At 51.7% G+C, this 26804-nt stretch overlaps 1 protein-coding gene across 1 annotated transcript in view; it reads right to left on the minus strand.

Annotated features, from left to right (window-relative positions):
• Positions 1-1546: 1546 nt before the first annotated feature.
• The window catches only part of LOC140396641 (serine protease 27-like), a 192957-nt gene continuing 167699 nt past the window's right edge, over positions 1547-26804 (minus strand). Inside the window, exons 5-6 of the mRNA XM_072485435.1 lie at positions 4195-4358; positions 1547-1923 (exon numbers count right to left, since the gene is read on the minus strand). Coding sequence (XP_072341536.1) covers positions 1621-1923; positions 4195-4358 — 467 coding nt within the window. The 3' untranslated portion in view covers positions 1547-1620. The remainder of the gene's footprint in view (positions 1924-4194; positions 4359-26804) is intronic.

The following is a 26804-nucleotide window of genomic DNA, read 5'->3' on the forward strand; positions in this document are numbered from 1 at the left end:
TCCGAGCTTTCTGATTTGCTCCTATTCTGGCCTCTTCCCCCAAACTAATGACGGCGACTAGGGGCTTTTCACAGTAACTTCATTGAAGCCTACTTGTGACAATAAGTGATTATTATTTGTTGTTTATCCATTGCTAGCCGGAGCTCTGGTTCCCTTCCTATCCCCACTCACCATCCTGAGTTGGAAATATATCGGCCATCCCTTCACTCTCGCTGGGACTCCCTTCCTAACAGCATTGTGGGTGTATCTACACCACATGGGTCTACAGAGGCTCACCCACTACCTTCTCAAGAGCCAATTAGAGATGGACAATTGTCATGGGAGTGTCCCTTTAAGAAAGGTTTTTGTCTTTCACATGGCTTCAGTGATGTCATTTTTGTGGGTGGGGCTGAGCTGTGGCCCCGAGTTTTACTTTCGCAGTCACAGAAGTGTTTGGCCTGAATCTCGATTTTCATTTTAAATATCTGTTCCAAGACATTGATTATAGCTCCCTGCTGTTTTGGTAACTTGAAAGATATAGTTTGCTTTTCGGAAGGGTTTAAACCTGCTGGTGAGATGGGGTCAGAATCTCAGGAAAAGCAAGTCTTACCAAGTGATGATGTTGAGATGCCGGCGTTGGACTGGGGTGGGCACAGTAAGAAGTGTTACAACATCAGGTCAAAGTCCAACAGGTTTGTTTCAAATCACTAGCTTTCGTAGCGCAGCTCCTTCCCCAGGTTGCCTGGTGTTATTCAAGTGAGAATGCAGAGTGCTGGGCCACATCCTTAAAAAGGGGGTTTTGGTTCATGGGATTTTGTTTTTGAATTGGAACAGTTAAGGGGGAATTCATTAAGGGTTATATATAGATTACTGTAGCTGTGTGGGATCTTTATGTTTGTATTTGCTAAAAACTGTGGCTGTGTGTGTTCATACAAATGTTAACTAAATTCTTAGAATAAAGCTTATTTTGATTAAAGTGTAGAGGTAGACTGTTGAATAACACCTGAAGGGTATGCTCTTGTGCTCTCCCTAGCCAAATTCAACATAAAAAGTTAGAGGTCAGGTGAACTCTATAATACACTTTGGAGTTTGGAGTTTTTAAACCCTGGCCCATAACACAATAAATGTTGGGCCCGGCCAACGACACCCACATCCCTGAACAAATGCAATAAAATAATTCCCCCGCCCCCCCCACAAAATCTCCCCCCCCCCCCCCCCCCCCCCCCCCGCCACTTTCAATTTTCACAGGCCCAAATTTCCGATGTCCCGCTCGCTGGAGATTTAAACAAGGAGAAAGCCGGAATCATACAGACAAAGCAGCAATTTATTTGTTGATGCAGGAAAACACGGTGATGTGAGGGGGACAGACAGCACCGCGCGATGAGGGGGGAGGGAAGGGGTGTGCGGATGCTCGGGGATGGTAGGGAGGGGGGTCTCGCGCCACCCTTGCCCAAGGGGACAGGAGCCGGGAAGGTGTAGCCGGGGTTCACATAGACGAGCGGTTAACCCTGGGCCATGGGTGAACTCCCAGAGTTAAAGCACTGTTGCCTTTCTGCTCTGTCCCAGCTCCCGGCAGCGACGCCCATTCCTGCCTCTTGCAGCCTCCCCGCTGTATGTTTCCCCCCCCCCCACACACGGTGCTCACTGGACCAGCAAGGTGACGCACAGCAAGAGGGAGACGAGGCTGCCCGCGTGGGCAGGGAGTCCCCTCATCGCCCGGGGAGGTCCTCCGCTCTGGCAGCCCTCCGGTGATTTCTTGGTGATCACGCTGGGGGTGATAAACTGCAGCGGGGGAACCAACTTCTTGAGCCACGACTGGAAGAAGGCTACATCCGTGTAGATTGCAGGTAGTTCGGGGTTGCCACAACCCTTAGCAAAGCTCACGATGCCAAACTGCACCCAAAGGCCATTGTAGTGAGTGACAAGTGGCCCGCCTGAATCACCCTGCGGAGGAGAAGAGAGCAATTCAGAACATTAGACACCAGGACAGGAACAGCACGGGGTTAGATACAGAGTAAAGCTCCCTCTACACTGTCCCCATCAAACACTCCCAGGACAGATACAGCACGGTGTTAGATACAGAGTAAAGCTCCCTCTACACTGTCCCCATCAAATACTCCCAGGACAGATACAGCACGGTGTTAGATACAGAGTAAAGCTCCCTCTACACTGTCCCCATCAAACACTCCCAGGGCAGGTACAGCACGGGGTTAGATACAGAGTAAACCTCTACACTGTCCCCATCAAACACTCCCAGGACAGGTACAGCACGGGGTTAGATACAGAGTAAAGCTCCCTCTACACTGTCCCCATCAAACACTCCCAGGACAGATACAGCACGGTGTTAGATACAGAGTAAAGCTCCCTCTACACTGTCCCCATCAAACACTCCCAGGACAGATACAGCACGGTGTTAGATACAGAGTAAAGCTCCCTCTACACTGTCCCCATCAAACACTCCCAGGGCAGGTACAGCACGGGGTTAGATACAGAGTAAACCTCGACACTGTCCCCATCAAACACTCCCAGGACAGGTACAGCACGGGGTTAGATACAGAGTAAAGCTCCCTCTACACTGTCCCCATCAAACACTCCCAGGACAGATACAGCACGGTGTTAGATACAGAGCAAAGCTCCCTCTACACTGTCCCCATCAAACACTCCCAGGGCAGGTACAGCACGGGGTTAGATACAGAGTAAACCTCTACACTGTCCCCATCAAACACTCCCAGGACAGGTACAGCACAGGGTTAGATACAGAGTAAAGCTCCCTCTACACTGTCCCCATCAAACACTCCCAGGACAGGTACAGCACGGTGTTAGATACAGAGTAAAGCTCCCTCTACACTGTCCCCATCAAACACTCCCAGGACAGATACAGCACGGTGTTAGATACAGAGTAAAGCTCCCTCTACACTGTCCCCATCAAACACTCCCAGGGCAGGTACAGCACGGGGTTAGATACAGAGTAAACCTCGACACTGACCCCATCAAACACTCCCAGGACAGGTACAGCACGGGGTTAGATACAGAGTAAAGATCCCTCTGCACTGTCCCCATCAAACACTCCCAGGACAGGTACAGCACGGGGTTAGATACACAGTAATGCTCCTTCTACACTGTCCCCATCCAACACTCCCAGACAGGTACAGGACTGGGGTAGATACAGAGTAAAGCTCCCTCTACACTGTCCCCATTAAACACTCCCAGGACTGGTACAGGACTGGGTTAGATACAGAGTAAAGCTCCCTCTACACTGTCCCCATCAAACACTCCCAGGACAGGTACAGCACGGGGTTAGATACAGGGTAAATCCCCCTCGACACTGTCCCCATCAAACACTCCCAGGACAGGTACAACACGGGGTTAGATACAGGGTAAAGCCCCCTCTACACTCTCCCTAACAAACATTCTCAGCACAGATACAGCACAGGATTAGATACAGAGTAAAGCTCCCTCTACACTGTCCCCCTCAAACACTCCCAGGACAGGTACAGGACTGGGTTAGATACAGAGTAAAGGTCCCTCTACACTGTCCCCATCAAACACTCGCTAAACAGGTACAGCACGGGGTTCGATACAGAATAAAGCTGCCTCTACACTGTCCACAGCAAACATTCCCAGGACAGGTACAGCACGGGGTTAGATACAGGGTAAAGCTCCCTCTACGCTGCCCCCATCAAACACTCCCACGACAGGTACACAAAGGGCAAACAGACAGAGTAAAGCTCCCTCTACATTGTCCCCATCAAACACTCCCAGGACAGGTACAGCACGGGGTTAGATACAGAGTAAAGCTCCCTCTACACTGATCCCATCAAACACTCCCAGGACAGGTACAGCACGGGGTTAGATACAGAGTAAAGCTCCCTCTACACTGTCCTCATCAAACACTCTCAGGACAGGTACAGCATGGGGTTAGATACAGAGTAAATCTCCCTCTACACTGTCCCCATCAAACACTCCCAGGACAGGTACAGCACGGGCTTAGATACAGAGTAAACCTCCCTATACATTGTCCCCACCTCCAGGACAGGTACAGCACAGGATATATACAGAGTAATACTCCCTCTACCCTGTCCTGTTCAGAGGTAGCCTTCTCTCTGGTGCACACATTCCTGAATCATTCCTGGGCACTTTGAGAATCCTGTGGAGTCAGGGACTGAGGCATGTCAATTTTTGACCACTTTCCAAATGCTCCTCTGCGTGACTTACGTGACAGGCATCCTTCGATCCATCCTCGGAGCCAGCGCACAACATACGATCGGTGATCCTGAGGCTCAGATCCCTTGTCATTTTCTGGTACTTTGCCTGGCATTTGCTGCGTTTAATCATTTCAATATCCACGACAGCGAGTGTCTCCGGAATGACGGGATGTGCTGTGAGACAGAAAGAAGAGGCTGAATTTGTGGTTTCAACATTGAAGAGAGAGGGAGAGGGAAAGCCACTTAGGAATTAAGACACTGTGACATCCAGTTCCATAGGGGGAAAGGACAGTATATCTATCACACTGTGACACCCTGTCATAGAGAGGGAAAGGATAGTGTATCTAACACACTGTGACACTGTCCCAGAGGGGGAAAGGACAGTGTGTCTAACACACTGTGACACTGTCCCAGGGGGGAAAGGACAGCGTATCTAACACACTGTGAGTCCCGGTCCCAGACGGGGAAAGCACAGTGTATTGAACACACTGTGACACCCGGTCCCAGTGGGGGAAAGGACAGTGTATCTAACACACTGTGACATCTAGTTCCAGAGGGGGAAAGGACAGTGTATGTACACACTTTGACATCTAGTCCCAGAAGGGGAAAGCACAGAGCATCTAACACACTGTGACACTGTCCAAGAGGGGCAAAGGACAGTGTATCTAACATACTGTGACACCTGGTCCCAGAGGGGGAAAGGACAGTATATCGAACACGCTGTGACACCCGGTCCCAGAGGGGGAAGCGTCAGTGTATCAAACGCACTGTGATACTGTCCCAGAGGGGGAATGGACAATGTATCTAACACACTGTGACACCCAGTCCCAGTGGGGGAAAGGACACCGTATCTAACACACTGTGACACCCGGTCCCAGAGGGGAAAGGACAGTGTATCTAACACACTGTGACACCCGGTCCCAGAGGGGGGAAAGGACAGTGTATCTACACACCTTGACATCTAGTTCCAGAGGGGGAAAGGCCAGTGTATCTAACACACTGTGACATTAGTCCCAGAAGGGGAAAGCACAGAGTACCTAACACACTGTGACACCCTGTCCCAAAGGGTGAAAGGACAGTGTATCTAACACTCTGTGACACCCAGTCCCAGAGGGGGATAGGACAGTGTATCTAACACACTGTGACACCCGGTGGCAGAGGGGGAATGGACAGTGTATCGAACACTCTGTGACACCCGGTCGCAGAGGTGGAAAGGACAGTGTATCGAACACACTGTGACAACCGGTCCAAGAGGGGGAAAGGACAGGTTATCTATCACACTGTGACACCCGGTCCCAGAGGGGGAAGGACTGTGTATCTATCACACTGTGACACCCTGTCCCAGTGGGGGAAAGGACAGTGTATCTATCGGATTGTGACACCCTGTCCCAGAGTGGGAAAGGACTGTGTATCTAACACACTGTGACCCCCACTCCCAGAGGGGAAAAGGACAGTGTATCTAACACACTGTGACACCCTGTCCCAGAGGGGGAAAGGACAGTGTATCTAACACACTGTGACACTCTGTCCCAGAGGGGGAAAGGACAGTGTATCTAACACACTGTGACACCCTGTCCCAGAGAGGGAAAGGACAGTGTAACTAACACACTGTGACACTCTGTCCCAGAGGGGGAAAGGACAGTGTATCTAACACACTGTGACACCCTGTCCCAGAGAGGGAAAGGACAGTGTATCTAACACACTGTGACACCCGGTCCAAGAGGGGGAAAGCACAGTGAATCGAACACGCTTTGACACCTGGTCCCAGAGGTGGAAAGGACAGTGTATCGAACACACTGTGACAACCGGTCCCAGAGGGGGAAAGGACAGTGTATCTATCACACAGCGACACTCGGTCCAAGAGGGGGAAGGACAGTGTATCTATCACACTGTGACACTGTCCCAGTGGGGGAAAGGACAGTGTATCTATCACACTGTGACACCCTTTCCCAGAAAGGGAAAAGACTGTGTATCTAAAACACTGTGACACTGTCCCAGGGGAGGAAAGGACAGTGTATCTAACACACTGTGACACCCTGTCCCAGAGGTGGAAAGGACAGTGTATCGAACACACTGTGACACCCAGTCCCAGAGAGGGAAAGGACAGTGTATCTAACACACTGTGACACAGTCCCAGAAGGGGAAAGGACAGGGTATCTAGCAGACTGTGACATTGGGTCGCAGAGGGGGAAAGGACAGTGTATCTAACACACTGTGACACCCAGTCCCAGAGGGGGAAAGGACAGTGTAGCTATCACACTGTGACACCCGGTCCCAGAGGGGCAAAGGACAGTGTATCGAACACGCAGTGACACCTGGTCCCAGAGGTGGAAAGAACAGTGTATCTAACACACTGTGACACCTGGTCCCAGAGGGGGAAAGGACAGTGTATCTAACACACTGTGACACTGTCCCAGAGGGGGAAAAGACAGTGTATCGAACACGCTGTGACACCCAGTCCCAGAGGGGAAATGGACAGTGTATCTAACATACTGTGACACAGTCCAAGAAGGGGAAAGGACAGGGTATCTAGCAGACTGTGACATTGGGTCGCAGAGGGGGAAAGGACAGTGTATCTAACACACTGTGACACCCAGTCCCAGAGGGGGAAAGGACAGTGTATCTAACACACTGTGACACCTGGTCCCAGAGGTGGAAAGAACAGTGTATCGAACACGCTGTGACACCTGGTCCCAGAGGTGGAAAGGACACTGTATCGAACACACTGTGACAAACTGTTCCAGAGGGAGAAAAGACAGTGTATCTATCACACTGTGACACCCTGTCCCTGAGAAGGAAAGAACTGTGTGTCTAACACACTGTGACACCCTGTCCCAGAGAGGGAAAGGACTGTGTATCGAACACACTGTTACACTGTCCCAGAGGGGAAAGGACAGTGTATCTAACACACTGTGACACCCAGTCCCAGAGGGGGAAAGGACTGTGTATCTAACACACTGTGACATTGTCCCAGAGGGGGAAAGGACAGTGTATCGAACACACTGTTACACTGTCCCAGAGGGGGAAAGGACAGTGTATCTAACACACTGTGACACCCAGTCCCAGAGTGGGAAAGGACTGTGTATCGAACACACTGTTACACTGTCCCAGAGGGGGAAAGGACAGTGTATCTAACACACTGTGACACCCAGTCCCAGAGAGGGAAAGGACTGTGTATCGAACACACTGTTACACTGTCCCAGAGGGGGAAAGGACAGTGTATCTAACACACTGTGACACCCAGTCCCAGAGGGGGAAAGGACTGTGTATCTAACACACTGACACCCTGTCCCAGAGGTGGAAAGGACAGTGTATCGAACACACTGTGACAACCGGTCCCAGAGTGTGAAAGGACAGTGTATCTATCACACTGTGACACCCGGTCGCAGAGAGGGAAAGGACAGTGTATCTAACACACTGTGACACAGTCCCAGAGGGGGAAAGGACAGTATATCTAACACACTGTGACATTGTGTCGCAGAGGGGGAAAGGACAGTGTATCTAACACACTGTGACACCCGTTCCCGGAGGGGGAAAGGACAGTGTATCTAACACACTGTGACACCTGGTCCCAGAGGGGGAAAGGACAGTGTATCTAACACACTGTGACACTGTCCCATAGGGGGAAAAGACAGTGTATCGAACACGCTGTGACACCCAGTCCCAGAGGGGGAAAGGACAGTGTATCTAACACACTGTGACACAGTCCCAGAAGGGGAAAGGACAGTGTATCTAACAGACTGTGACAACGGGTCGCAGTGGGGGAAAGGACAGTGTATCTAACACACTGTGACACCTGGTCCCAGAGGGGGAAAGGACAGTGTATCGAACACACTGTGACACCCGTTCCCGGAGGGGGAAAGGACAGTGTATCTAACACACTGTGACACCCTGTCCCAGAGAAGGAAAGGACTGTGTATCTAACACAGTGTGACACTGTCCCAGAGGGGGAAAGGACAGTGTATCTAACACACTGTGACACCCGGTCCAAGAGGGGGAAAGAACAGTGAATCGAACACGCTTTGACACCTGGTCCCAGAGGTGGAAAGGACAGTGTATCGAACACACTGTGACAACCAGTCCCAGAGGGGGAAAGGACAGTGTATCTATCACACAGCGACACTCGGTCCAAGAGGGGGAAGGACAGTGTATCTATCACACTGTGACACTGTCCCAGTGGGGGAAAGGACAGTGTATCTATCACACTGTGACACCCTTTCCCAGAGAGGGAAAAGACTGTGTATCTAAAACACTGTGACACTGTCCCAGGGGAGGAAAGGATAGTGTATCTAACACACTGTGACACCCTGTCCCAGGGGTGGAAAGGACAGTGTATCGAACACACTGTGACAACCGGTCCCAGAGTGTGAAAGGACAGTGTATCTATCACACTGTGACACCCGGTCCCAGAGAGGGAAAGGACAGTGTATCTAACACACTGTGACACAGTCCCAGAAGGGGAAAGGACAGGGTATCTAGCAGACTGTGACATTGGGTCGCAGAGGGGGAAAGGACAGTGTATCTAACACACTGTGACACCCAGTCCCAGAGGGGGAAAGGACAGTGTATCTAACACACTGTGACACCTGGTCCCAGAGGGGGAAAGAACAGTGTATCGAACACGCTGTGACACCTGGTCCCAGAGGTGGAAAGGACACTGTATCGAACACACTGTGACAAACTGTTCCAGAGGGAGAAAAGACAGTGTATCTATCACACTGTGACACCCTGTCCCTGAGAAGGAAAGAACTGTGTGTCTAACACACTGTGACACCCTGTCCCAGAGAGGGAAAGGACTGTGTATCGAACACACTGTTACACTGTCCCAGAGGGGGAAAGGACAGTGTATCTAACACACTGTGACATTGTCCCAGAGGGGGAAAGGACAGTGTATCGAACACACTGTTACACTGTCCCAGAGGGGGAAAGGACAGTGTATCTAACACACTGTGAAACCCAGTCCCAGAATGGGAAAGGACTGTGTATCGAACACACTGTTACACTGCCCCAGAGGGGGAAAGGACAGTGTATCTAACACACTGTGACACCCAGTCCCAGAGAGGGAAAGGACTGTGTATCGAACACACTGTTACACTGTCCCAGAGGGGGAAGGGACAGTGTATCTAACACACTGTGACACCCAGTCCCTGAGGGGGAAAGGACTGTGTATCTAACACACTGTGACATTGTCCCAGAGGGGGAAAGGACAGTGTATCTAACACACTGTGACACTGTCCCAGAGGGGGAAAGGACAGTGTATCTAACACACTGTGACACCCGACCCAGAGGGGGAAAGAATAGTGTTTCAAACACGCTGTGACACCCGGTCCCAGAAGTGGAAAGGACAGTGTATCGAACAGACTGTGACAACCGGTCCCAGAGGGGGAAAGGTCAGTGTATCTATCACACTGTGGCACTCGGTCCAAGAGGGGGAAGGACAGTGTATCTATCACTCTGTGACACTGTCCCAGTGGGTGAAAGGACAGTGTATCTATCACACTGTGACACCCTGTTCCAGAGAGGGAAAGGACTGTGTATCTAACACACTGTGACACCCTGTCCCAGAGAGGGAAAGGACTGTGTATCTAACACACTGTGACACTGTCCCAGAGGGGGAAAGAACAGTGTATCGAACACGCTGTGGCACCCGGTCCCAGAGGTGGAAAGGACAGTGTATCGAACACACTGTGACAACCGGTCCCAGAGGGGGAAAGGACACTGTATCTAACACACTGCGACACCCAGTCCCAGAGGGGGAAAGGACAGTGTATCTAACACACTGTGACACTGTCCCAGAGGGGAAAAAGACAGTGTATCTAACACACTGTGACACCCTGTCCCAGAGAGGGAAAGGACGGTGTATATAACACACTGTGACACTGTCCCAGAGGGGGAAAGGACACAGTATCTAACACAGTGACACCCTGTCCCAGAGGGGGAAAGGACAGTGAATCTAGCACACTGTGTACACCCGGTCCCAGAGGGGGAAAGGACAGTGTATCTATCACACTGTGACACCCTGTCCCAATGGGTGAAAGGACAGTGTATCTAACACACTGTGACACCAAGTCCCAGACGGGGAACGGACAGTGTATCGAACACATTGTAACACCCGGTCCCAGAGGGAGAAAGGACAGTGTATCTAACACACTGTGACACTGTCCCAGAGGGGGAAAGGACAGTGTGTCTAACACACTGTGATACCCTGTCCAAGAGGGGGAAAGGACAGTGTATCTACCACACTGTGACACTCGGTCCCAGAGGGGGAAAGAACAGTGTATCGAACACGCTGTGACACCCGGTCCCAGAGGGGGAAAAGGACAGTGTATCTAACACACTGTGACAACCGGTCCCAGAGGGGGAAAGGACAGTGTAGCTATCACACTGTGACACCCGGTCCCAGAGGGGGAAGGACAGTGTATCTATCACACTGTGACACCCTGTCCCAGTGGGGAACGGACAATGTATCTAACACACTGTGACACCTGGTCCCAGAGGGGGAAAGGACAGTGTATCGAACACGCAGTGACACCTGGTCCCAGAGGTGGAAAGAACAGTGTATCTAACACACTGTGACACCTGGTCCCAGAGGGGGAAAGGACAGTGTATCTAACACACTGTGACACTGTCCCAGAGGGGGAAAAGACAGTGTATCGAACACGCTGTGACACCCAGTCCCAGAGGGGAAATGGACAGTGTATCTAACATACTGTGACACAGTCCAAGAAGGGGAAAGGACAGGGTATCTAGCAGACTGTGACATTGGGTCGCAGAGGGGGAAAGGACAGTGTATCTAACACACTGTGACACCCAGTCCCAGAGGGGGAAAGGACAGTGTATCTAACACACTGTGACACCTGGTCCCAGAGGGGGAAAGAACAGTGTATCGAACACGCTGTGACACCTGGTCCCAGAGGTGGAAAGGACACTGTATCGAACACACTGTGACAAACTGTTCCAGAGGGAGAAAAGACAGTGTATCTATCACACTGTGACACCCTGTCCCTGAGAAGGAAAGAACTGTGTGTCTAACACACTGTGACACCCAGTCCCAGAGAGGGAAAGGACTGTGTATCGAACACACTGTTACACTGTCCCAGAGGGGGAAAGGACAGTGTATCTAACACACTGTGACACCCAGTCCCAGAGGGGGAAATGACTGTGTATCTAACACACTGTGACATTGTCCCAGAGGGGTAAAGGACAGTGTATCGAACACACTGTTACACTGTCCCAGAGGGGGAAAGGACAGTGTATCTAACACACTGTGACACCCAGTCCCAGAGTGGGAAAGGACTGTGTATCGAACACACTGTTACACTGTCCCAGAGGGGGAAAGGACAGTGTATCTAACACACTGTGACACCCAGTCCCAGAGAGGGAAAGGACTGTGTATCGAACACACTGTTACACTGTCCCAGAGGGGGAAAGGACAGTGTATCTAACACACTGTGACACCCAGTCCCAGAGGGGGAAAGGACTGTGTATCTAACACACTGTGACATTGTCCCAGAGGGGGAAAGGACAGTGTATCTAACACACTGTGACACTGTCCCAGAGTGTGAAAGGACAGTGTATCTAACACACTGTGACACCCGACCCAGAGGGGGAAAGAATAGTGTTTCGAACACGCTGTGACACCCGGTCCCAGAAGTGGAAAGGACAGTGTATCGAAAAGACTGTGACAACCGGTCCCAGAGGGGGAAAGGTCAGTGTATCTATCACACTGTGGCACCCGGTCCAAGAGGGGGAAGGACAGTGTATCTATCACTCTGTGACACTGTCCCAGTGGGTGAAAGGACAGTGTATCTATCACACTGTGACACCCTGTTCCAGAGAGGGAAAGGACTGTGTATCTAACACACTGTGACACCCTGTCCCAGAGAGGGAAAGGACTGTGTATCTAACACACTGTGACACTGTCCCAGAGGGGGAAAGAACAGTGTATCGAACACGCTGTGGCACCCGGTCCCAGAGGTGGAAAGGACAGTGTATCGAACACACTGTGACAACCGGTCCCAGAGGGGGAAAGGACACTGTATCTAACACACTGCGACACCCAGTCCCAGAGGGGGAAAGGACAGTGTATCTAACACACTGTGACACTGTCCCAGAGGGGAAAAAGACAGTGTATCTAAAACACTGTGATACCCTGTCCAAGAGGGGGAAAGAACAGTGTATCTACCACACTGTGACACTCGGTCCCAGAGGGGGAAAGAACAGTGTATGGAACACGCTGTGACACCCGGTCCCAGAGGGGGAAAAGGACAGTGTATCTAACACACTGTGACAACCGGTCCCAGAGGGGGAAAGGACAGTGTAGCTATCACACTGTGACACCCTGTCCCAGAGGGGGAAGGACAGTGTATCTATCACACTGTTGACACCCTGTCCCAGTGGGGAACGGACAATGTATCTAACACACTGTGACACCTGGTCCCAGAGGGGGAAAGGACAGTGTATCGAACACGCAGTGACACCTGGTCCCAGAGGTGGAAAGAACAGTGTATCTAACACACTGTGACACCTGGTCCCAGAGGGGGAAAGGACAGTGTATCTATCACACTGTGACACCCTGTCCCAGTGGGGAACGGACAATGTATCTAACACACTGTGACACCTGGTCCCAGAGGGGGAAAAGACAGTGTATCGAACACGCTGTGACACCCAGTCCCAGAGGGGAAATGGACAGTGTATCTAACATAATGTGACACAGTCCAAGAAGGGGAAAGGACAGTGTATCTAACAGACTGTGACATTGGGTCGCAGAGGGGGAAAGGACAGTGTATCTAACACACTGTGACACCCGGTCCCAGTGGGGGAAAGGACTGTGTATCTAACACACTGTGACACTGTCCCAGAGGTGGAAAGGACAGTGTGTCTAACACACTGTGATACCCTGTCCCAGAGGGGGAAAGGACAGTGTATCTAAAACACTGTGACACCCGGTCCCAGAGGGGGAAAGAACAGTGAATCGAACACGCTGTGACACCCGGTCCCAGAGGGGGAAAGGACAGTGTATCTAACACACTGTGACAACCGGTCCCAGAGGGGGAAGGACAGTGTAGCTATCACACTGTGACACCCGGTCCCAGAGGGGGAAGGACAGTGTATCTATCACACTGTGACACCCTGTCCCAGTGGGGGAAAGGACAGTGTGTCTATCACACTGTGACACCCTGTCCCTGAGAGGGAAAGGACTGTGTATCTAACACACTGTGACTCCCTGTCCCAAAGAGGGAAAGGACTGTGTATCTAACACACTGTGACACTGTCCCAGAGGGGGAAAGGACAGTGTATCTAACACACTGTGACACCCGGTCCCAGAGGGGGAAGGACAGTGTATCTCACACACTGTGACACCCAGTCCTAGGGGGGGAAAGAACAGTGTAGCTATCACACTGTGACACCCGGTCCCAGAGGGGGAAGGACAGTGTATCTATCACACTGTGACACCCTGTCCCAGTGGGGAACGGACAATGTATCTAACACACTGTGACACCTGGTCCCAGAGGGGGAAAGGACAGTGTATCGAACACGCAGTGACACCTGGTCCCAGAGGTGGAAAGAACAGTGTATCTAACACACTGTGACACCTGGTCCCAGAGGGGGAAAGGACAGTGTATCTAACACACTGTGACACTGTCCCAGAGGGGGAAAAGACAGTGTATCGAACACGCTGTGACACCCAGTCCCAGAGGGGAAATGGACAGTGTATCTAACATACTGTGACACAGTCCAAGAAGGGGAAAGGACAGTGTATCTAACAGACTGTGACATTGGGTCGCAGAGGGGGAAAGGACAGTGTATCTAACACACTGTGACACCCGGTCCCAGTGGGGGAAAGGACTGTGTATCTAACACACTGTGACACTGTCCCAGAGGGGGAAAGGACAGTGTGTCTAACACACTGTGATACCCTGTCCCAGAGGGGGAAAGGACAGTGTATCTAACACACTGTGACACCCGGTCCCAGAGGGGGAAAGAACAGTGAATCGAACACGCTGTGACACCCGGTCCCAGAGGAGGAAAGGACAGTGTATCTAACACACTGTGACAACCGGTCCCAGAGGGGGAAGGACAGTGTAGCTATCACACTGTGACACCCTGTCCCTGAGAGGGAAAGGACTGTGTATCTAACACACTGTGACTCCCTGTCCTAGAGAGGGAAAGGACTGTGTATCTAACACACTGTGACACTGTCCCAGAGGGGGAAAGGACAGTCTATCTAACACACTGTGACACCCTGTCCCAGAGGTGGAAAGGACAGTGTATCGAACACGCTGTGACACCTGGTCCCAGAGGTGGAAAGGACAGTGTATCTAACACACTCTGACACCTGGTCCCAGAGGGGGAAAGGACAGTGTATCTATCACACTGTGACACCCGGTCCCAGAGTGGGAAGGACAGTGTATCTATCACACTGTGACACTGTCCCAGAGGGGGAAAAGACAGTGTATCGAACACGCTGTGACACCCAGTCCCAGAAGGGGAAAGGACAGTGTATCTAACAGACTGTGACATCGGGTCGCAGAGGGGGAAAGGACAGTGTATCTAACACACTGTGACACTGTCCCAGAGGGGGAAAGGACAGTGTGTCTAACACACTGTGACACAGTCCCAGAAGGGGAAAAGACAGTGTATCTATCACACTGTAACACCCGGTCCCAGAGGGGGAAGGACAGTGTAGCTATCACACTGTGACACAGTCCCAGAAGGGGAAAGGACAGTGTATCTAACAGACTGTGACATCGGGTCGCAGAGGGGGAAGGACAGTGTATCTATCACACTGTGACACTGTCCCAGTGGGGGAAAGGACAGTGTATCTATCACACTGTGACACCCTGTCCCAGAGAGGGAAAGGACTGTGTATCTAACACATGTGACACCCTGTCCCAGAGAAGGAAAGGACTGTGTATCTAACACATGTGACACCCTGTCCCAGAGGAGGAAAGGACAGTGTATCTAACACACTGTGACACCCTGTCCCAGAGGTGGAAAGGACAGCGTATCGAACACACTGTGACAACCGGTCCCAGAGTGTGAAAGGACAGTGTATCTATCATACTGTGACACCCGGACCCAGAGAGGGAAAGGACAGTGTATCTAACAGACTGTGACATCGGGTCGCAGAGGGGGAAAGGACAGTGTATCTAACACACTGTGACACCCGGTCCCAGTGGGGGAAAGGACTGTGTATCTAACACACTGTGACACTGTCCCAGAGGGGGAAAGGACAGTGTGTCTAACACACTGTGACACAGTCCCAGAAGGGGAAAGGACAGTGTATCTAACACACTGTGACACCCGGTCCCAGAGGGGGAAGGACAGTGTAGCTATCACACTGTGACACAGTCCCAGAAGGGGAAAGGACAGTGTATCTAACAGACTGTGACATCGGGTCGCAGAGGGGGCAAGGACAGTGAATCTAACACTGTGACACCCGTTCCCGGAGGGGGAAAGGACAGTGTATCTAACACGTTGTGACACCTGGTCCCAGAGGGGGAAAGGACAGTGTATCTAACACACTGTGACACAGTCCCAGAAGGGGAATGGACAGTGTATCTAACAGACTGTGACAACGGGTCGCAGAGGGGGAAAGGACAGTGTATCTAACACACTGTGACACCTGGTCCCAGAGGGGGAAAGGACAGTGTATCGAACATGCTGTGACACCCGGTCCCAGAGGGCGAAAAGACAGTGTATCTAACACACTGTGACACCCGGTCCCAGATGGGGGAAAGGACAGTGTATCTACACACTGTGACATCTAGTCCCAGAAGGGGAAAGCACAGATTATCGAACACACTGTGGCACCCTGTCCCAAAGCGTGAAAGGACAGTGTATCTAACACACTGTGACATCCGGTCACAGAGGGGGAAAGGACAGTATATCTAACACACTGTGACACCCTGTCCCAGAGGGGGAAAGGACAGTGTATCTAACACACTGTGACACCTGGTCCGAGAGGGGTAAAGGACAGTGTATCGAACACACAGTGACACCCGGTCCCAGAGGGGGAAAGAACAGTGTATCGAACATGCTGTGACACCCTGTCCCAGAGGGCGAAAAGACAGTGTATCTAACACACTGTGACACCCGGTCCCAGATGGGGGAAAGGACAGTGTATCTACACACTGTGACATCTAGTCCCAGAAGGGTAAAGCACAGATTATCGAACACACTGTGGCACCCTGTCCCAAAGCGTGAAAGGACAGTGTATCTAACACACTGTGACATCCGGTCACAGAGGGGGAAAGGACAGTATATCTAACACACTGTGACACCCTGTCCCAGAGGGGGAAAGGACAGTGTATCTAACACACTGTGACACCTGGTCCGAGAGGGGTAAAGGACAGTGTATCGAACACACTGACACCCGGTCCCAGATGGGGGAAAGGACAGTGTATCTACACACTGTGAAATCTAGTTCCAGAGGGGGAAAGGACAGTGTATGTACACACTGTGACATCTAGTCCCAGAAGGGGAAAGCACAGATTATTGAACACACTGTGGCACCCTGTCCCAAAGCGTGAAAGGACAGTGTATCTAACACACTGTGACACCCAGTCCCAGAGGGGGAAAGGACAGTGTATCGAACGCATTGTAACACCCGGTCCCAGAGGGATAAAGGACAGTGTATCTGGCACACTGTGACACCCGGTCGCAGAGGGGGAAAGGACAGTGTATCGAACACACTGTGACACCCGGTCCCAGTGGGGGAAAGGACTGTGTATCTAACACACTGTGAGACTGTCCCAGAGGGGGAAAGGACAATGTGTCTAACACACTGTGACACCCTGTCCCAGAGGGGGAAAGGACAATGTATCTAACACACTGTGACACTGTCCCAGAGGGGGAAAGGACAGTGTATCTAACACACTGTGACACCCTGTCCCAGAGGGGCAAAGGACAGTGTATCTAACACACTGTGACACCCGGTCCCAGAGGGGGAAAGGACAGTGTATCGATCACACTGTGTACACCCTGTCCCAGAGAGGGAAAGGACAGTATATCTGACACACTGTGACACTGTCCAAGAGGGGGAAAGGACAGCGTATCTAACACACTGTGACATCCGGTCACAGAGGGGGAAAGGACAGTATATCTAACACACTGTGATACCCTGTCCCAGAGGGGGAAAGGACAGTTTATCTAACACACTGTGATATCCGGTCACAGAGGGGGAAAGGACAGTATATCTAACACACTGTGACACCTGGTCCCAGAGGGGGAAAGGACAGTGTATCGAACATGCTGTGACACCCGGTCCCAGAGAGGGAAAGAACAGTGTATCTAACACACTGTGACATCCGGTCACAGAGGGGGAAAGGACAGTGTATCTAACACACTGTGACACCTGGTCCCAGAGGGGGAAAGGACAGTGTATCTAACACACTGTGACTCCTGGTCCCAGAGGGGGAAAAAATAGTGTATCTAACACACTGTGACACCCGGTCCCGGAGGTGGAAAGGACAGTGTATCTAACACACTGTGACACTGTCCCAGAAGGGGAAAGGACAGCGTATCTAACACACTGTGACACTGTCCCAGAGGGGGAAAGGACAGTGTATCTAACACACTGTGACACCTGGTCGCAGAGGGGGAAAGGACAGTGTATCTAACATACTGTGACACCCTGTCTCAAAGAGGGAAAGGACTGTGTATCTAACACACTGTGACACTGTCCCAGAGGGGGAAAGGACAGTGTATCTAACACACTGTGACACTCTGTCCCAGAGGGGGAAAGGACAGTGTATCTAACACACTGTGACACCCTGTCCCAGAGAGGGAAAGGACAGTGTATCTAACACACTGTGACACTCTGTCCCAGAGGGGGAAAGGACAGTGTATCTAACACACTGTGACACCCTGTCCCAGAGAGGGAAAGGACAGTATATCTGACACACTGTGACACTGTCCAAGAGGGGGAAAGGACAGTGTATCTAACACACTGTGACATCCGGTCACAGAGGGGGAAAGGACAGTGTATCTAACACACTGTGACACCTGGTCCCAGAGGGGGAAAGGACAGTGTATCGAACATGCTGTGACACCCGGTCCCAGAGGGCGAAAAGACAGTGTATCTAACACACTGTGACACCCGGTCCCAGATGGGGGAAAGGACAGTGTATCTACACACTGTGACATCTAGTCCCAGAAGGGTAAAGCACAGATTATCGAACACACTGTGGCACCCTGTCCCAAAGCGTGAAAGGACAGTGTATCTAACACACTGTGACATCCGGTCACAGAGGGGGAAAGGACAGTATATCTAACACACTGTGACACCCTGTCCCAGAGGGGGAAAGGACAGTGTATCTAACACACTGTGACACCTGGTCCGAGAGGGGTAAAGGACAGTGTATCGAACACACAGTGACACCCAGTCCCAGAGGGGGAAAGGACAGTGTATCGAACACACTGACACCCGGTCCCAGATGGGGGAAAGGACAGTGTATCTACACACTGTGAAATCTAGTTCCAGAGGGGGAAAGGACAGTGTATGTACACACTGTGACATCTAGTCCCAGAAGGGGAAAGCACAGATTATCGAACACACTGTGGCACCCTGTCCCAAAGCGTGAAAGGACAGTGTATCTAACACACTGTGACACCCAGTCCCAGAGGGGGAAAGGACAGTGTATCGAACCCATTGTAACACCCGGTCCCAGAGGGATAAAGGACAGTGTATCTGGCACACTGTGACACCCGGTCGCAGAGGGGGAAAGGACAGCGTATCGAACACACTGTGACACCCGGTCCCAGTGGGGGAAAGGACTGTGTATCTAACACACTGTGACACTGTCCCAGAGGGGGAAAGGACAATGTGTCTAACACACTGTGACACCCTGTCCCAGAGGGGGAAAGGACAATGTATCTAACACACTGTGACACTGTCCCAGAGGGGGAAAGGACAGTGTATCTAACACACTGTGACACCCTGTCCCAGAGGGGCAAAGGACAGTGTATCTAACACACTGTGACACCCGGTCCCAGAGGGGGAAAGGACACTGTATCGATCACACTGTGCACACCCTGTCCCAGAGAGGGAAAGGACAGTATATCTGACACACTGTGACACTGTCCAAGAGGGGGAAAGGACAGCGTATCTAACACACTGTGACATCCGGTCACAGAGGGGGAAAGGACAGTATATCTAACACACTGTGATACCCTGTCCCAGTGGGGGAAAGGACAGTTTATCTAACACACTGTGATATCCGGTCACAGAGGGGGAAAGGACAGTGTATCTAACACACTGTGACACCCGGTTCCTGCGGTGGAATAGACAGTGTATCTATCACACTGTGACACCCGATCCGAGAGGGGGAAAGGACAGTGTATCTATCACACTGTGACACCCTGTCCCAGAGGGGCAAAGGACAGTGTATCTAACACACCGGGACACTCTGTCCCAGAGGGGGAATGGGCTGTGTATCGAACACACGGTGACACCCTGTCCCAGAGAGGGAATGGACAGTGTATCTAAGTCACTGTGACACAGTCCCAGAAGGGGAAAGGACAGTGTATCTAACACACTGTGACACCTGGTCCCAGAGGGGGAAAGGACAGTGTATCTAACACACTGTGACACTGTCCCAGAGGGGGAAGGGACAGTGTGTCTAACACACTGTGACACCCGGTCCCAGAGGGGGAAGGGACAGTGTATCAAACGCACTGTGATACTGTCCCAGAGGGCGAAAAGACAGTGTATCTAACACACTGTGACACCCGGTCCCAGATGGGGGAAAGGACAGTGTATCTACACACTGTGAAATCTAGTTCCAGAGGGGGAAAGGACAGTGTATGTACACAGTGTGACATCTAGTCCCAGAAGAGGAAAGCACAGATTATCCAACACACTGTGGCACCCTGTCCCAAAGCGTGAAAGGACAGTGTATCTAACACACTGTGACACCCGGTCCCAGAGGGGGAAGGACAGTGTATCTATCACACTGTGACACTGTCCCAGTGGGGGAAAGGACAGTGTATCAATCACACTGTGACATCCTGTCCCAGAGAGGGAAAGGACTGTGTATCTAACACATGTGACACCCTGTCCCAGAGGGGGAAAGGACTGTGTATCTAACACACTGTGACACTGTCCCAGAGGAGGAAAGGACAGTGCATCTAACACACTGTGACACCCTGTCACAGGGGGGGAAAGGACAGTGTATCTAAAACACTGTGATACCCTGTCCCAGAGGGGGAAAGGACAGTGTATCTAACACACTGTGACACCTGGTCCCAGAGGGGGAAAGGACAGTGTATCGAACATGCTGTGACACCCGGTCCCAGAGGGGGAAGGGACAGTGTATCAAACGCACTGTGATACTGTCCCAGAGGGGGAAAGGACAGTGTATCGAACATGCTGTGACACCCGGTCCCAGAGGGCGAAAAGACAGTGCATCTAACACACTGTGACACCCGGTCCCAGATGGGGGAAAGGACAGTGTATCTACACACTGTGACATCTAGTCCCAGAAGGGTAAAGCACAGATTATCGAACACACTGTGGCACCCTGTCCCAAAGCGTGAAAGGACAGTGTATCTAACACCCTGTGACATACGGTCACGGGGGAAAGGACAGTATATCTAACACACTGTGACACCCTGTCCCAGAGGGGGAAAGGACAGTGTATCTAACACACTGTGACACCTGGTCCGAGAGGGGTAAAGGACAGTGTATCGAACACACAGTGACACCCAGTCCCAGATGGGGGAAAGGACAGTGTATCTACACACTGTGAAATCTAGTTCCAGAGGGGGAAAGGACAGTGTATGTACACACTGTGACATCTAGTCCCAGAAGGGGAAAGCACAGATTATCGAACACACTGTGGCACACTGTCCCAAAGCGTGAAAGGACAGTGTATCTAACACACTGTGACACCCAGTCCCAGAGGGGGAAAGGACAGTGTATCGAACCCATTGTAACACCCGGTCCCAGAGGGATAAAGGACAGTGTATCTGGCACACTGTGACACCCGGTCGCAGAGGGGGACAGGACAGTGTATCGAACACACTGTGACACCCGGTCCCAGTGGGGGAAAGGACTGTGTATCTAACACACTGTGACACTGTCCCAGAGGGGGAAAGGACAATGTGTCTAACACACTGTGACACCCTGTCCCAGAGGGGGAAAGGACAATGTATCTAACACACTGTGACACTGTCCCAGAGGGGGAAAGGACAGTGTATCTAACACACTGTGACACCCTGTCCCAGAGGGGCAAAGGACAGTGTATCTAACACACTGTGACACCCGGTCCCAGAGGGGGAAAGGACAGTGTATCGATCACACTGTGCACACCCTGTCCCAGAGAGGGAAAGGACAGTATATCTGACACACTGTGACACTGTCCAAGAGGGGGAAAGGACAGCGTATCTAACACACTGTGACATCCGGTCACAGAGGGGGAAAGGACAGTATATCTAACACACTGTGATACCCTGTCCCAGAGGGGGAAAGGACAGTTTATCTAACACACTGTGATATCCGGTCACAGAGGGGGAAAGGACAGTATATCTAACACACTGTGACACCTAGTCCCAGAGGGGGAAAGGACAGTGTATCGAACATGCTGTGACACCCGGTCCCAGAGAGGGAAAGAACAGTGTATCTAACACACTGTGACATCCGGTCACAGAGGGGGAAAGGACAGTGTATCTAACACACTGTGACACCTGGTCCCAGAGGGGGAAAGGACAGTGTATCTAACACACTGTGACACCCGGTTCCTGCGGTGGAATAGACAGTGTATCTAACACACTGACACCCGATCCCAGAGGGGGAAAGGACAGTGTATCTATCACACTGTGACACCCTGTCCCAGAGGGGCAAAGGACAGTGTATCTAACACACCGGGACACTCTGTCCCAGAGGGGGAATGGGCTGTGTATCGAACACACGGTGACACCCTGTCCCAGAGAGGGAATGGACAGTGTATCTAAGTCACTGTGACACAGTCCCAGAAGGGGAAAGGACAGTGTATCTAACACACTGTGACACCTGGTCCCAGAGGGGGAAAGGACAGTGTATCGAACATGCTGTGACACCCGGTCCCAGAGGGGGAAGGGACAGTGTATCAAACGCACTGTGATACTGTCCCAGAGGGCGAAAAGACAGTGTATCTAACACACTGTGACACCCGGTCCCAGATGGGGGAAAGGACAGTGTATCTACACACTGTGAAATCTAGTTCCAGAGGGGGAAAGGACAGTGTATGTACACAGTGTGACATCTAGTCCCAGAAGAGGAAAGCACAGATTATCCAACACACTGTGGCACCCTGTCCCAAAGCGTGAAAGGACAGTGTATCTAACACACTGTGACACCCGGTCCCAGAGGGGAAGGACAGTGTATCTATCACACTGTGACACTGTCCCAGTGGGGAAAAGGACAGTGTATCGATCACACTGTGACATCCTGTCCCAGAGAGGGAAAGGACTGTGTATCTAACACATGTGACACCCTGTCCCAGAGGGGGAAAGGACTGTGTATCTAACACACTGTGACACTGTCCCAGAGGAGGAAAGGACAGTGCATCTAACACACTGTGACACCCTGTCACAGGGGGGGAAAGGACAGTGTATCTAAAACACTGTGATACCCTGTCCCAGAGGGGGAAAGGACAGTTTATCTAACACACTGTGACACCTGGTCCCAGAGGGGGAAAGGACAGTGTATTGAACATGCTGTGACACCCTGTCCCAGAGAGGGAAAGGACAGTGTACCTAACACACTGTGACATCCGGTCACAGAGGGGGAAAGGACAGTGTATCTAACACACTGTGACACCTGGTCCCAGAGGGGGAAAGGACAGTGTATCGAACATGCTGTGACACCCGGTCCCAGAGGGGGAAGGGACAGTGTATCAAACGCACTGTGATACTGTCCCAGAGGGGGAAAGGACAGTGTATCGAACATGCTGTGACACCCGGTCCCAGAGGGCGAAAAGACAGTGCATCTAACACACTGTGACACCCGGTCCCAGATGGGGGAAAGGACAGTGTATCTACACACTGTGACATCTAGTCCCAGAAGGGTAAAGCACAGATCATCGAACACACTGTGGCACCCTGTCCCAAATCGTGAAAGGACAGTGTATCTAACACCCTGTGACATACGGTCACAGAGGGGGAAAGGACAGTATATCTAACACACTGTGACACCCTGTCCCAGAGGGGGAAAGGACAGTGTATCTAACACACTGTGACACCTGGTCCGAGAGGGGTAAAGGACAGTGTATCGAACACACAGTGACACCCAGTCCCAGAGGGGGAAAGGACAGTGTATCGAACACCCTGACACCCGGTCCCAGATGGGGGAAAGGACAGTGTATCTACACACTGTGAAATCTAGTTCCAGAGGGGGAAAGGACAGTGTATGTACACACTGTGACATCTAGTCCCAGAAGGGGAAAGCACAGATTATCGAACACACTGTGGCACCCTGTCCCAAAGCGTGAAAGGACAGTGTATCTAACACACTGTGACACCCAGTCCCAGAGGGGGAAAGGACAGTGTATCGAACCCATTGTAACACCCGGTCCCAGAGGGATAAAGGACACTGTATCTGGCACACTGTGACACCCGGTCGCAGAGGGGGACAGGACAGTGTATCGAACACACTGTGACACCCGGTCCCAGTGGGGGAAAGGACTGTGTATCTAACACACTGTGACACTGTCCCAGAGGGGGAAAGGACAATGTGTCTAACACACTGTGACACCCTGTCCCAGAGGGGGAAAGGACAATGTATCTAACAGACTGTGACACTGTCCCAGAGGGGGAAAGGACAGTGTATCTAACACACTGTGACACCCTGTCCCAGAGGGGCAAAGGACAGTGTATCTAACACACTGTGACACCCGGTCCCAGAGGGGGAAACGACAGTGTATCTATCACACTGTGTACACCCTGTCCCAGAGAGGGAAAGGACAGTATATCTGACACACTGTGACACTGTCCAAGAGGGGGAAAGGACAGCGTATCTAACACACTGTGACATCCGGTCACAGAGGGGGAAAGGACAGTATATCTAACACACTGTGATACCCTGTCCCAGAGGGGGAAAGGACAGTTTATCTAACACACTGTGATATCCGGTCACAGAGGGGGAAAGGACAGTATATCTAACACACTGTGACACCTGGTCCCAGAGGGGGAAAGGACAGTGTATCGAACATGCTGTGACACCCGCTCCCAGAGAGGGAAAGAACAGTGTATCTAACACACTGTGACATCCGGTCACAGAGGGGGAAAGGACAGTGTATCTAACACACTGTGACACCTGGTCCCAGAGGGGGAAAGGACAGTGTATCTAACACACTGTGACACCCGGTTCCTGCGGTGGAATAGACAGTGTATCTATCACACTGTGACACCCGATCCCAGAGGGGGAAAGGACAGTGTATCTATCACACTGTGACACCCTGTCGCAGAGGGGCAAAGGACAGTGTATCTAACACACCGGGACACTCTGTCCCAGAGGGGGAATGGGCTGTGTATCGAACACACGGTGACACCCTGTCCCAGAGAGGGAATGGACAGTGTATCTAAGTCACTGTGACACAGTCCCAGAAGGGGAAAGGACAGTGTATCTAACACACTGTGACACCTGGTCCCAGAGGGGGAAAGGACAGTGTATCGAACATGCTGTGACACCCGGTCCCAGAGGGGGAAGGGACAGTGTATCAAACGCACTGTGATACTGTCCCAGAGGGCGAAAAGACAGTGTATCTAGCACACTGTGACACCCGGTCCCAGATGGGGGAAAGGACAGTGTATCTACACACTGTGAAATCTAGTTCCAGAGGGGGAAAGGACAGTGTATGTACACAGTGTGACATCTAGTCCCAGAAGGGGAAAGCACAGATTATCCAACACACTGTGGCACCCTGTCCCAAAGCGTGAAAGGACAGTGTATCTAACACACTGTGACACCCGGTCCCAGAGGGGGAAGGACAGTGTATCTATCACACTGTGACACTGTCCCAGTGGGGGAAAGGACAGTGTATCGATCACACTGTGACATCCTGTCCCAGAGAGGGAAAGGACTGTGTATCTAACACATGTGACACCCTGTCCCAGAGGGGGAAAGGACTGTGTATCTAACACACTGTGACACTGTCCCAGAGGAGGAAAGGACAGTGCATCTAACACACTGTGACACCCTGTCACAGGGGGGGAAAGGACAGTGTATCTATCACACTGTGACACCCGGTCCAAGAGGGGGAAGGACAGTGTATCTATCACACTGTGACACTGTCCCAGTGGGGGAATGGACAGTGTATCTATCACACTGTGACACCCTGTCCCAGAGAGGGAAAGGACTGTGTATCTAACACGTGACACCCTGTCCCAGAGAGGGAAAGGACTGTGTATCTAACACACTGTGACACTGTCCCAGAGGAGGAAAGGACAGTGTATCTAACACACTGTGACACCCGGTCCCTGAGTGGGAAAGGACAGTGTATCTAACACACTGTGACACTGTCCCAGAGGGGGAAAGGACAGTGTATCTAACACAGTGACACCCTGTCCCAGAGGGGGAAAGGACAGTGTATCTAACACACTGTGACACCCTGTCCCAGAGGGGGAAAGGACAGTGTATCTAACACAGTGACCCCCTGTCCCAGAGGGGGAAAGGACAGTGTATCTAACACACTGTGACACTGTCCCAGAGGGGGAAAGGACAGTGTATCTAACACACTGTGACACCCTGTCCCAGAGGGGGAAAGGACAGTGTATCGAACACACTGTGACAACCGGTCCCAGAGTGTGAAAGGACAGTGTATCTGTCACACTGTGACACCCGGTCCCAGAGAGGGAAAGGACAGTGTATCTAACACACTGTGACACCCGACCCAGAGGGGGAAAGGACAGTGTATCTAACACACTGCGACACCTGTTCCCGGAGGGGGAAAGGACAGTGTATCTAACACACTGCGACACCTGTTCCCAGAGGGGGAAAGGACAGTGTATCTAACACACTGTGACACCTGGTCCCAGAGTGGGAAAGGACAGTGTATCTAACACACTGTGACACTGTCCCAGAGGGGGAAAAGACAGTGTATCGAACACGCTGTGACACCCAGTCCCAGAGGGGGAAAGGACAGTGTATCTAACACACTGTGACACAGTCCCAGAAGGGAAAAGGACAGTGTATCTAACAGACTGTGACAACGGGTCGCAGAGGGGGAAAGGACAGTGTATCTAACACACTGTGACACCTGGTCCCAGAGGGGTAAAGGACAGTGTATCTAACACACTGTGACACCTGGTCCCAGAGGGGGAAAGGTCAGTGTATCTAACACACTGTGACACTGTCCCAGAGGGGGAAAAGACAGTGTATCGAACACGCTGTGACACCCAGTCCCAATGAGGGGGAAAGGACAGTGTATCTAACAGACTGTGACACCCTGTCCCAGAGAGGGAAAGGTCTGTGTATCTAACACACTGTTACACTGTCCCAAGGGGGAAAGGACAGTGTATCTAACACACTGTGACACCCTGTCCCAGAGGGGGAAAGGTCTCTGTATCTAACACACTGTTACACTGTCCCATGGGGGAAAGGACAGTGTATCTAACACACTGTGACACCCTCTCCCA

Source organism: Scyliorhinus torazame, chromosome 19, assembly GCF_047496885.1.
Source record: "Scyliorhinus torazame isolate Kashiwa2021f chromosome 19, sScyTor2.1, whole genome shotgun sequence".
In the NCBI taxonomy this organism is placed as follows: Eukaryota; Metazoa; Chordata; class Chondrichthyes; order Carcharhiniformes; family Scyliorhinidae; genus Scyliorhinus; species Scyliorhinus torazame.